At 37.5% G+C, this 13,217-nt stretch overlaps 1 protein-coding gene across 1 annotated transcript in view; it reads right to left on the bottom strand.

The window, feature by feature from the left end:
* Window positions 1–4,690: 4,690 nt before the first annotated feature.
* Window positions 4,691–13,217, bottom strand: part of LOC311056558 (RNA-binding protein Nova-1-like) — a 29,825-nt gene continuing 21,298 nt past the window's right edge. The window contains exon 4 of the mRNA XM_084073269.1: window positions 4,691–12,897. Within this exon, the coding sequence (XP_083929395.1) occupies window positions 11,878–12,897 (1,020 nt within the window). The 3' untranslated portion in view covers window positions 4,691–11,877. The remainder of the gene's footprint in view (window positions 12,898–13,217) is intronic.

The raw sequence follows: 13,217 nt of genomic DNA, 5'->3' as shown, positions 1-13,217 counted from the left end.
TTGAAAATAATAGCAGATCTGCAAGCTCACAACAAGTCGCAAAGTGACACGTTGTGAGCTTCTAGATCTGCTATTTTCAAATAGGTGAAGTATATCCCGATAAGTGCATGTTTTGTAATAATAATACAAATCTACAAAATCTACAAAGTAACTAGTAACTAAAGTTTTCAAATAATTGTAGTGGAGTAAAAACTACAATATTTGCCTCTGAGATGTAGTGGAGTAGAAGTAAAAGTACTGAAAGTTGAAAAAAATCCAGTAAAGTAAAAAATCCTCAAATTTGTACTTACAGTAAGTACAGTACTTGAGTACATGTACATGTTACTTTCCACCACCGCCATTACATTTGTACATACCCCTCACACAGACTGTATAAACGTTTTTATCCTTAACCCCTATCAAAGGTGTCACTATAAACAACAAAATATCTTTCTTGTGTATTGTGTTAATGGCATTTTATACTTTGATTTCTCAGTTTTACACATGTCCCTCACCATCCATGTTCAATCTTCTACTGAAAATAGAAGCCCATTATTTGATGTATTCCAGATTAAAAAGTCTCTTCTACAGCAAGTTTAAAATTGGCTTCCCAATTTACATTGTTTTTTTTACACAATGTAGCCTACATAAATCTAACAGGCAGGATGTGTGATTTACCTCACATAGTTTAATACATTTCTTTTTTTTTCAAATGCTTTTATTTAGAAAAAAAAACTAAAAAACATCACAGTTACAAAGAGTGGCAGTCCAGCACATTGCAAATGTGTCTAATTATGAATATTTCCTGCAAAGTGAAGATAATTATATAAAGATAATTATTTTAGATTTATTTCATATAATTAGTACTGATATGCTAGGAATAACAGATGTGTTAGCATGTTGAACAACAACTAATTTTTAGCCAAAAAACTAATTTCCATCCCAGTTCCATTAAAAACCTGCTGTCATTTCCACAGCCAAATCATCTTTTTCACCACACAAATTAAAAACAAATTCAATTAACACTAATGAACTCAAATTCATTTAGTCACAATTCAAGAAAAACATTTTCTTTTGGTCATAATTGTTTTATGCAAACCGGCAAGGGTACATTATGAATTACATTTGAAAACTGTACAAAAAATTATCAGTTATAGTTTAATTAGTAAATGGATTATATGATGAAATTGAAAAATATTTAAGAACATAAAAAAATGTCAAAATGTGCCTAAAGTTGCAGAATACTAAGGCGGCCAAAATGGACAAGTGAATATGATCACATTCCTGATGGGAAAGTACAATTATTTAGTGGTTTATCCTTGTTCCTCAGCCTTTTGTTTTGGACAGACTGAACCCTTCCACCATGCATACATTTAGCAGCATCATACATTTTTCCTTTCCTTTCTGATTCACATGATTTACAGATTTGTTAAGAACAATGACATACTAGAATGAATCATATTGTATTGCTATACATACTATATTATAGACACAAGATTTTACCTGGACACAAAGGAACCAAAACAGAGTGGAAAATAGCGACCATCGATGGTTGACAGAATGACGAGGCTTGCAGCCAGCAACACCTGCAGTGTTCAGTTTCTCCCTGGGAATCCCAGTGGGACTACCATTTGGTTCACCAGGCCAGTTCCTCATTGAGAGTAATGTTAATCTATAATACAATTAAAGTGTTGATCCAATTGTATTTATTGATTGTCATTGTCACTAAATAAGACAATGGGTATAGGCCTATGTTATGAACAAAACAAAAAAAACACCTGGACCTCATCATTGCCCCCTCAATATCCAACCTTGGGTAACAACGAATCCCCAATTGATATACGCATTTATTTATATGCAGTCCATAATATGGATAGCAAATTTGGAGGCCATCAAAAACTGAAAAACCTAAATATGTAAGCCTATAAATATAAATATATATATATATATATATATATATATATATATATATATATATATATATATATATATATATATATATATATATATATATATATATATATATATATATATATATATACATACTCACTATGTATACGTGTGTACACACACACACACACACACACACACACACACACACACACACACACACACACACACACACACACACACACACGTGTGTGCACAGGAGTGTACTACATAATGAAAATTGCTAACTCATTTTAGGACTCACCTTGGGATGTATGCATATATTTAAGAAGCCACACTGTATGACAGGATCCGTAGAAACAGATATCTTCCCTTCAAATTCCACTCCAGCTAAAATTACCTCAACCATGAAATAGAGGTATCCATGGTTACATCAGGAGCCATGTTATGTGGTGCCTCTGTGCCTGATTCTCTACTAAGTTCCACCTTTTCTCTCCTCCATCATTTGCTATAGAGCAGTGGTTCTCAAACATTTTCTTGTTAAATTGATACGTATTTGGCCACGGACCACCATTTGAAAAGACTTTGTGCCAGAGACCCATATAAAAGAAGATTTGTGTAAAATGTTTCAGAAATTCCCATGGATTTTTCAAATCTTTTTGAAAATAGCAGATCTACAAGCATACAGTATGTATGCATATACATTCAGTGTTACCAAGGCTACAGGTCGAGTCTTTGTAGGAGCATCCCCAATATGACATATTTGCAGTCTCCAGAACATCCTGTTACCTTGACAACGCAGTTTTATCATTCAAGCCCATTGCTACCTTCTCCCACAGTAGGAATCAAATGGGCCTTAAACTGCTACAGGCTTTCATACACCAGTAAGGTAGAAATGAGAATTGGATCAACTCAAATAATTCAACATTGAGATCACTGACTCTATCATTGTTGATGTTAACTAAGATACTAATGTACATACCATACACTCAAAATGTATATTGCATATGATGCTGATGTTTCTAAAATAACTTGTACACACCTGCATTTTAATGGTTCTAAAATAACATGTACGGTACATACCTGCATATGATGCTAAACATTCTAAACATCATGTTACCTGCTATCACGTACATCTGTATTTTAATTAACCTGTTTCTATCTATTTCCCTTCTGCTCTCACTCTACCTCTATGCTATCTCTTCTCACGGAATACTACACAACGACAGAGTGCGCATAATAATTTAACCCACTTCTTTACACCTGCATGTCTTCCAACCTGTGATGTGACAAATACAACTGATTGATTCTAATTCTGATTCTGAGGATTCTATTCTATTAAGGCACATATTACAATCTTAAAATGATTTCAATATTGTTCATCACATGTTTATACACTTACTTTCGCAACTCAATTTGTACATTTTCATATTGTTCAAGTGAAAAATAGGATCATGTTTTAATGTCCTGTTCTTAATATAGTGGTATTGCATGAATACATATATTTTCCCACTGGTGGGACAACAAAATACAAGGAAATTAAAGCCATGAGTTAAAACCTGAAATTGGCAACATGTAACCCCCAATTAAGGATGATGCCACTGACTTGCACATACAGTTACATGCCTTGTTGTTGCTTATCATCAATTTGTAAATACATTTATCTTAGTTCAGAAAACGAGTATATTATAAGACCTATTGATAGCGTTCTATATTGACTCCCAACATTGTCCAGTGACTGTGTTATCTGTGGCCTAAGTACATATTGTATTTGTATGCATGAGAATATAAATGGGCAAAATGGCACAGTCAGACCTCTGGACAAGTGCAAGTTTACAAACAATTTGTGCAGCGATTGACACAAAGCTCTACTGATAAGAATGTGAAGGACGAGCCTTCGAGTGAGGAATCAGGTGCCACAATATGTTATCTCTTATTATGAGTGATACTCCAACCGTTTCCATCATTCATGAGACCCAAATAATCAGGGCATATATTAAAAAACGAACTACAACTAACTGCAAAGAATGGCAGAAGCTGTTGAAATTCAACATTGTTCACTTCATAATTTGTTCTTGTTTTTAATATAGTAGTATTGCATGATTTAATTTCCCACTGATGTGACAGGGAAATATACCATGATGGAAATTAAAGCCAGGAGTTAAAACTTGTCAACATGTTTCCCCCAGTTAAAAATAGGCTAATGCCACTGACTTGCACATAGTTATAGGCCTTGCTTATCAATATTTGTAAATAAGCTCATGCAAGCTACTTGCTAACTTTAGACACAGTGAGCCTATTTGACGTGTCTCTTTCATAAATTGGTTCAGCCTATAATCTTTTGAATTAGATATGCCTTTATCTTCCTCACTTGTGCAGCTGAGAACCCTTATTTGGAGATGTATTCATTTTTTTACCTTCTGAAAATTGAAAAGGTGAAAGGTGTAGGAGGAATGATTTTGTGCTTAATGCACATGGATCAGTCAACTTAAAATCATGGCAGTCTATAACATGACTTAAAACACTGGTGCATTGTATCCACTCACTAAATATAGTACTAATTGAAGGGTCAGAAATGAAAGGAACCGTGCACAGAGCTCGTGCAGAGCATGCATGGTAAAATGAATTATTTTGATGGAAGAGTGCTTTTTATCGTTCACAGACCATTCAGTGTGTGCTACGATTCAGCACTCTATAGGAAATTGATCGACTCCTAGTGTGTTGGTTGTGATAACAGTATATGAACATATGACCTTTTGCTCAAATGAGACATAGTAGAGGGAAGAGGTGAAGAATAAAAGGAACGCAAGACAAGTGATGTTAAAATGAACATTTATAATGACTTTTTGTTGCCGTCGCAAAAATAATCTTTAAAAAACAATTCCATTATTAACACTGAAATGCTGACTTCACTGGTTGTCCACGAGTCATAAAACACAACTCACTGAATTTATTTTACAAACACAGTACTACAGTTACATTAAATAGTCATTACCCTTAAATCTATTAATGAATGATGCTCGAAAAAACTAATAGAAACACAAATGACACTTAAAATTCTCTCAGTCCCTCGCCATAGTTGCTGTTGTTTTTTGTTTTTGTTTTTCATCAACAGTGTATCATTTAGAAGAGAAACTGCTTCTGAGATGTTTCTCTGACAAAAGCAGAAAACAGACTGGCAGCATAACAATAAAGTTACATGAGCTTAAATGTCATACAATTAGGGTGATCTTTTGGGTGGTGTGGTGGGTGGAACCATTTCAGTGATCCAACACTTAGAATGAAGGCTGGCTGCCTTTGGCTCAGTATGGAACTATTTGGCACGCTTGCTGACAAATATTTGCCATAAAAAGCTTTATCATTAGCACTATTTACTGAAATGGCACTAGACACTGTTCTCTCATTATTTATATTCAGAGGATATCATTTTAAAATACATAAAAATGCTGTCCTAGAAAGCCCTTGGGTTAGTTAACATTGGACTTTCACAAATTCTCCTTGTCACAAACAGACAGAACAGTGATTACTGATATCAAAGAGAAATGTTTCTAATCCAAAAACATCACTTCGCTCATATTTGAATATGAGATTTTATGCTGTCAGTCAGTTTTTGATGGAAAAACAGACACTAACAAAAGAAAAATCTAATCCCCAAAAAATATTTACAATGAAGCAAAACCAAATTTGCAAGGTATTGTCATGCTATTTTTCCGTTTACACTTTTTCAAGCTGTCAACCCTGCAGAACTGTCTGAAAAACAATAACATAAGAACAGTCTCATGAAATCTGACAGTAAGGTGGTGTAAAATATTCAACACTTGAATGAGTTCTTGAGGATGGAAACGGTCTACTATGTTCAGGGAGGTTCAGAGGGTCAAAGACAAAAATGGCCTGTCTGGTTGGCAAAAATCCTGTATTTCCCAGACAAAAGGGCTCAGATTATCTCAATCCATTTAAAGGGTGAATTCAGTAGCAGGCGCATAACATAATGGAATAGAAATCATGATAGTGTATAGGCTGAAAAAGAGACTTGGGTAGAAGAGGTTTTATGAAAGGCGCAAGCAGTTTGTAGTGTTTAAAGTCAGTCCTAGCCTTCTTGTGAAAGGGCTCCAAGGGGGTTGATGAATGTCCAGAAAACATTTGGAGCGGAAAAAAAGAAAAGACTTCTGGAATGATATCATTTTTGTTTGACATTCAAACATGAATTTGTTGTTGAGCAGCGACAACAGTGACAGGGGTTTGTAACACTAAATAATGAAACACAAATATTGCCTCATAGCAATGCTTTTAACATTTACTGTACTAAAATTTTATAATACCTTGACATGGCAGAGGTAAACATAATTTTGCTGGTGCCATTTTTGTCTCAGATCAGACAACTATATTAGTAAGACCTATAGATAGCGTCCTATGACTCCCAGCATTATGCAGTGAATCTATTGTGTTATTCGTTGCTTATGTACCAATTGTATTTTATTATTGAAAGCACAAGAATATAAAAAAGGGTAAAATGGCACAGTCAGACCCTCTCTTAATTTTTCTCTTTTACCCTAAAATATTTAACAATAAAGATACCTTGACCTTGGACCTGTGCATATTTACAAACAATTTGTGCAATGATTGACACAATCCTCTGCTGATAGGAATGTGAGGGAGGGGCCTTCGAGTGAGGAAGCAGGTGCTATGTTTTATCTGTTATTATGAGGATATTCCAACCCTTTCCATCATTCATGAGACCCAAATAATCAGGGAATAAATAATAAAAAAACAATACGAAAACATCAGAGCAACAGCAAAGAATGGCAGAAACTGTAGAAATTCAACATGGTTCGCTTCATTTCACACCAGATAATAGGAGATGTTATTTGTAAAAAGATAGGACCCATTGATCAGTAAAGTGCATTTATGCAACACCAAACAAACAGGATAATGTTGACAGCGAATCGGAAGTTGGTTTAAAACACATCTGGATTATGACCGTGGCCCTGTTTGGCCTACCTGACTATAGCTGAAATTTGTTATTGACATAGATATTTACTCTACATGTAGTTGACATTCCTGCCCTGAATTTACATTAAAAGACCAATAACATTCAACAGAAAAAAGAGTATATGGGTACATTCATAGATTAGATCTGGGCTTTCAAGCTGTGGTATAAATAATATTCTAAAAAATATGATGCCACAGGTTATGCAAGGTTCAACCTGACATGACTAAATGCGTGTCTGATAGCTTATAAAGCAAAACACATGGAGCCAATGCACTGAATAACATTTTCACGTTTGCTTGTTTCACATTTGTAGTGCTCCTCACTTTACCTACAAATTAAAGTATTTCTTTCTGATAAAAACTAAAAAACTAAAACGACTTGATTGATGGAAATTGAGGTGTTTTTTTTAGGGCCAACATGACAATAATGGGCTCCCTCCCAACGTACAAGAAACAACTTTTTTTTATATGAGGTGAGTAAACTTAAGTGCTTTACAATTGACTGCATGCAGCGTTATGTCTTTGAATGTTGCGAGACATCTCGCAAATTTTTGTTAATTTTTTTCCTCCATAATTCACTTTGATACCATGCAATAGAAGACGTGCAAAAAGATAACACCTAACTCCACAAACACATTTTTTGATTGTTAATGGCTATGTTATGAATGCTTATAACATGTTATGCTTAGTCCATGCTGGCCTATAGAGACATTTTGTGAAAAAACAGCAGTACTTAAGCCACAGGTCAAACAAACACACAAGGGATGCATGGAGTGTAAAACATGAATCCATAAAAATCACAATCTTTAACTCTTAATCTATGTACCTATGGGGTAAAACAATGCACAAAAAGGTATTTGTCCTTTGTTTTCTTAAGTAATGTATTTGATTATCTTTTCTTAACTTAAAAGACAGTGTTTGATTGGCACTTGATCAGCACTTCTAAACAAGTTATTGATATCTAACATTTGATCGCACATCTACAATTTCAGAAGCTGCAGAGGTCTAGTTTGGCTATGGAGTCTATTATTACTTTTACTATCTTATCGATACTGTATAGTATTCTATACACCTCGTTTTATGCTCCAACCTTTTAGAGCATGTTTCTAATCAACAGACCAGACATCTTTTCAACTAAAATATTTTGTATAGTTTACTTTACTTATCAAATAGCAGCATTTTCATAACTTACAAAAAGTACATGTAAACCTATTCATTCAAAATCTTAGTAATTTCAAAGGTTCATACAACAGACATAAAACACAAAACAGGACAACATGCTACTATATTGCTTCCAATATTCTTTACATTTTCTTACTGTCAAACTAAATCATCAATGACAGAAATATGGACACCACCTGTTGATGATGAGTCATCATAATGCACAAACAAATTGCGAAGCTAATCTTAATCAGGCTTAGTTGGCACTCTCATCATCCACACAAATATAACATAGTTCACATTGTATCGACAACGCTGGACTGCATTTGGACTACAAACTAGAATAGCTACAATAAAGTACATATAGATCATATGACATGACATATTGTATTCCACAGAAATGAATTCTTGTCATTTTCAGATAAGAGGATATGCATAAAGGATGTCATTAGTTCGGCTTGAGGTCACAAACAAGTTCCTACCTTTCTCTCACTCTCTTATGCATTCTATCTTTGCTATGTTTTGTTTAGAGGCTGAAGTACAAGCTAAGTTTGTTCAGCCAACAGACCAATAGTCATTCAACTATTGTTTGCCTTCATGTTTAATCTTCTGTCAGGAAAGAAAGGACTCTTTCCCTTCCCTAAAAGGCCATAGTTCATGGTATAAACCTTTCTAAATCCTACTTGTTCTTCTTATAGAGGGAATTTGATACTGTGAGCTAATGTTGTTGCTGGTTGGTCTTGTGGGTGTCACAGTTTTGGGGGCAGGTGTTTTCCGCGCATTTTGGCCTTTTGAACTCTATGGCCTGGGTAAATATTTTTGTACCCTTATGACCTATGGTGCATAACTCATATCAGCACAGCCTGCACCCCACACATTGGCAACCATGAGAAGACAAGACAGGAGGAAGGAGAAAGAGGGGGAGAGCTGAGTGTAGGAAGAAACACAGACAGAGATTGGGACATAAAACGAATCGTAAGAATTGTGAAAAACAGTACATGCAGGGGAATCAAATGCTGAGAGGAGAAACATTAATGGAGGGCAGAGAGAAACAGTATTTGGCACAGCATATTGATCAGACAGCTTTGAAGAAGGATTCTCTGCAGTCAAGCAGTCTGGTTGCATCGATAAACTTCATGTTGTTTTGTGCTTGTATCTTAACATATGCTAAAATGTTGGGCAGTGAAACGTTATCTTTTCACTAGTGGCCAGATTTCATTTATGGGCCATTCTGAAACCCTTTCAGATATATTGCGAAAGGAACATTTTCAATTAGGAAGTAAGGGTAACTGTTGCAATGCACAATGTTCAGACACAAATAATTAATTCCAACACTTGAAAATAGTTTTCCTTGTGAAACATGAATACAGCAATAGCTACTCCTTTAACTTCTCATAAAAAGTATGGTTCTGATTTCAGATTTCTTGAACATTTTCAGCACCAACCCTCACAGCCATTTGTTTTGAAAGCCGATCATAGAGCTTGGGTTGATGGGGACAATTGAGAGATGACTTTGGAGTGGGGAGAGGACCAGAATAAGATTGGATAATGCAGTGCAGGAAAATGTGAGTATCTGGGGTTTATATGATTATAACTGATCGGAAACGTCCATTTATATAAGTAGGTATAGCAGCTTTCTGCAGTGCAATATTAGTAAACAAATACATCTCAAGACATTGGAATATAAATGCTCTTGTGGAGATATTTGTTCTTGTTAATACTGGAAGATGTTGTGGGTATGTGCCTATATCTTGTATAGGTCAAATAGATGTGTGTATAGAAATACACACATCTCACCAGGGACAGCCACACTTTACGTTGGGTATTCGTCATATCTCACAGTGCAGTCTTCTGAGACCCAGTGTACTCAGGGTGAAAACCATGGATAGCAGCATAGAAGCAAGCCAGGGTCATCTTTGAAAATGTGTTTTTGAAAATGTGTTCTGCGCAAATTAGCAACCCTGCGTTTGAAAAACTGTCCATAGATACAACGCCAAAAACAGTTTTGCGATGTTTTTATTGTGTTACATCCAATATAGGTGAGTGTTAATGTTTGTTTCAGGGGAGATATAACGGGCTGTCTGTACCAACAGCAGAATCCCTTTGTTTTAATGCAAATTAGAAAGCATGGTTCACAGACATCTGTGTCCGATACCTTCTTCCAAGTGTCACTCTATTTCCCTCTCATTAGCGTATTAGTCTCCCAACCATTGTATGTCCTTAATGTAAAGGCAATAGTTTCTTTGTTCACAGATATTGGTTCGTACAGCGTTCTTCTTTTATCAAAACATTTTTGAAGTACTTTGTTCCTTTGGGAACTGTAGCTGTTAGATGTCGCTTGAGCTGAAAAGTAGTCTGAACTATCTCAAGCTGTTTGTTATCTCATGGGGCTTTACATATAACTCTCTTAGGTCAATTATAGAAAACCAATTCTAGAATATGTCTGATTTCTAGCGCCAGGAACATCAGGAACTAGAAGGGAATTGACATATCATGACACGATTAAGTATTGACCATATTCGAGCAGCCATTTCACTCTTACATCATACTCAGAGGGTGGGGATTGTGTATGATATAAGAGCAAAATTGCCACTGTGTGAATATGGTAAATTAAGACTGGATTGATCTCCATCACAAAATGTTGAAATCAATCCCATTTCATTAGTTGGAGTCTAGTTACAAAATGCTTGGTCAACACTAGAATTTTTGGATCACATACTGTCGGGAGTAATTGCCAAAAGGATTTTGATCTAGCCATTTATTTTAATGGAGATTAAAAACCTAATCCCATAGCACCAAGAAAGGGTTAAGCAACAGAATGTTTTTTGTGTTTTTTTGTTTTTTATGTGGCTGTGTTTGAGTGAATATGCTAGCATGTTTCATAGTATCTGTGCGTTTGTGGGAGTATTTTCAATGTGTGTTAATGTAAAATATATTTGTACATTCCTGTGTGTCTCCTCTATCCTCTCACATTGATTATTTAACCCCTGAACTTTACTCGCAGACAGTAACTGTGCAGTTCAGCCTGGGTTTGAATTATACATTTCTTTCACTGCAACACAATAGTTGATCCCTGTAAATAAAAAATAGCAATAGGCTAATATTGTTTTTACATTCAGATCAACCTGAATTCACAGGTTTAAATAATCTACTTATGTTCGAATGAGATCATGTCAATAAATAATGGATGAAAATATAAAATACCCAAATTTTGTAACTTCAATTATGATATGAGCCAGAATTCAACATAAGTCAAAATAGATATGACTTTATTAAAGAAATTATATTCAGATTGCTCCCCCATAGTCTGAGATGAACTCAGGTGCTCATCAGAGAACTTTCCCCCCGTGAACAAAGCCTTTTGCATTGAATACAAAGAGCAAGGCTTGTGAAACAGCTCTGTTAGCTGACTGGAACTTCAACTGACACTCAACTCACCGGGAGCTGAGGTTTGCAACTGAAATTTAACAAAATAATAAAAGAAAGAAAGAAAATAAAAATGAAATAATAAACAGCTATGAGGTTTTGGAGGAGGGTGAAAACTTGAAACCTCACCCTTGAATCTGCAGCTTGGCAGTGGACCAGTTCAGCTTACTCTGATCACCGTCATCAAAAGGACTTGACACAAACTTTTAAAAAACATCAGGACGTCAGTCCTAAAAACACATTCACATATCACACACACTCATCTTGGTTGTCTCCCCCACCTCCTCCTTTGTGACTCTCTCACTTGATACTGAAATATTGAACAGATTTTTGGACGTTTCTTTTTTTTTTTTTTTTTCGTCGGTGACCCTCTTGATTCCCATCCACCTCTGTCTTCATCCTTTCTTTCTTTCCTCCTCTTTTTTTTTCCTTTTAGCCCACCTTTTGTGGGTTGGTAGCACGCACGCCCTGCTCGTATGTGATCCGCTGGCTGATCAGATACTGCGCTGCTTGCGTAGCGGCCGGCGACCCTGTTATGGTGACTTTACGGTTCCGCGTACCAGGGATGAACTCTCCCTTTTTGGAGATCTGGATGCGGGCTCCCGTTAGCTCCTGATATTCTACCAGCGTTTTCCCTCCTTTTCCCAAGATGGCGCCAACCAGATTCTCGGGCACGGCAATCTCAACCACGTCCTTGGCCCCGTCACCCAGCTTTTCTGTTGCCAGCAGAGACGAGGCCATCAGTGGGGATGAGGCATTTAGGTAACCATTGGAAGCCCCTGTGGCTGCAGCCAAAGAACCTAGAGAGAATCCACCAAGACCTGCGGCGGGGTGGCCACCACCGCTGGAAGCATCGCTAGCATAGGAGGCTAGGAGGTTAGCTGCGGCGGCAGCAGCTGGGTTAGCGCTGGCTGCTACAGCAGCAAGAACTCCAGAAGCGGCTGCAGGGTTGAGACCTAGGCCCAGGGTGTTAGTGTTGTAGCCGTAGCTGGCCAGTGTGTTGAGGGCTGAGGTGATGGCCAGCAGATCATTGCCAGAGAAACTGGCCATGGTGGCAGGGAAGCCGCCCATTCCCGTCAAGCCGGCCTGGCCCAGAAGGCTGGAGGCAGTGGCAGCTGCGGCGGCCGCATTGGGCAGCACCTCAGCGGAGTTGGCGTATGGGGAGCCGGTGGGGTTGGAGTTAGCTACAGGGCCGGAGATGTTGGAATAGCTAATGTTGAGGCAGCTACTGCTCTGGGGGTCCTCCTGGATCTTCTGCACGATGATCTCCACAGCCTTGCGGTTCTGCTCAGGCTCGCCACTGATGGTGACCACACGCTCCTGCAGGTTGATACCTTCCGGCTTCTGGGAGAGCTGCACCCAAGCCCCTGACTGCTCCATCACAGCTTTGACTGTGGCTCCACCCTTGCCAATGATCAGCCCAGCTGTGCTGTTTGGCACTATCAATTTAGCCTGCAGAGAAATAGAAGGATTCAAATGGAGAGGGGAAAAGACAGAGAATATGAAGGGTAGGTAGATAGAGAGAGAGAGAGAAAGAAAGAAAGAAAGAAAGAAAGAGAGAAAGAGATAAAGATGTCTCTCACTCAGTCAGTCTACTATACCAGCCCTTACCCTACTCAGCGGTTTGCTAATCCCAGGGGTTTAGGCTGCAGCTGCCACCCAGCTCTGTCTAGCTATGAAAGACTGGAGGTAAAAATAACCCCATACCCTCACATTTTCCTGACCCTGCCAGGCCTTGGGTCATGGCCCACAGAACCAGATAGACTGGTAAC

This window comes from Gymnoscopelus microlampas (assembly GCF_963454915.1).
Source record: "Gymnoscopelus microlampas genome assembly, chromosome: 12".
Classification (NCBI taxonomy): domain Eukaryota; kingdom Metazoa; phylum Chordata; class Actinopteri; order Myctophiformes; family Myctophidae; genus Gymnoscopelus; species Gymnoscopelus microlampas.
This window is presented reverse-complemented; position numbering and strand designations above follow the sequence as displayed.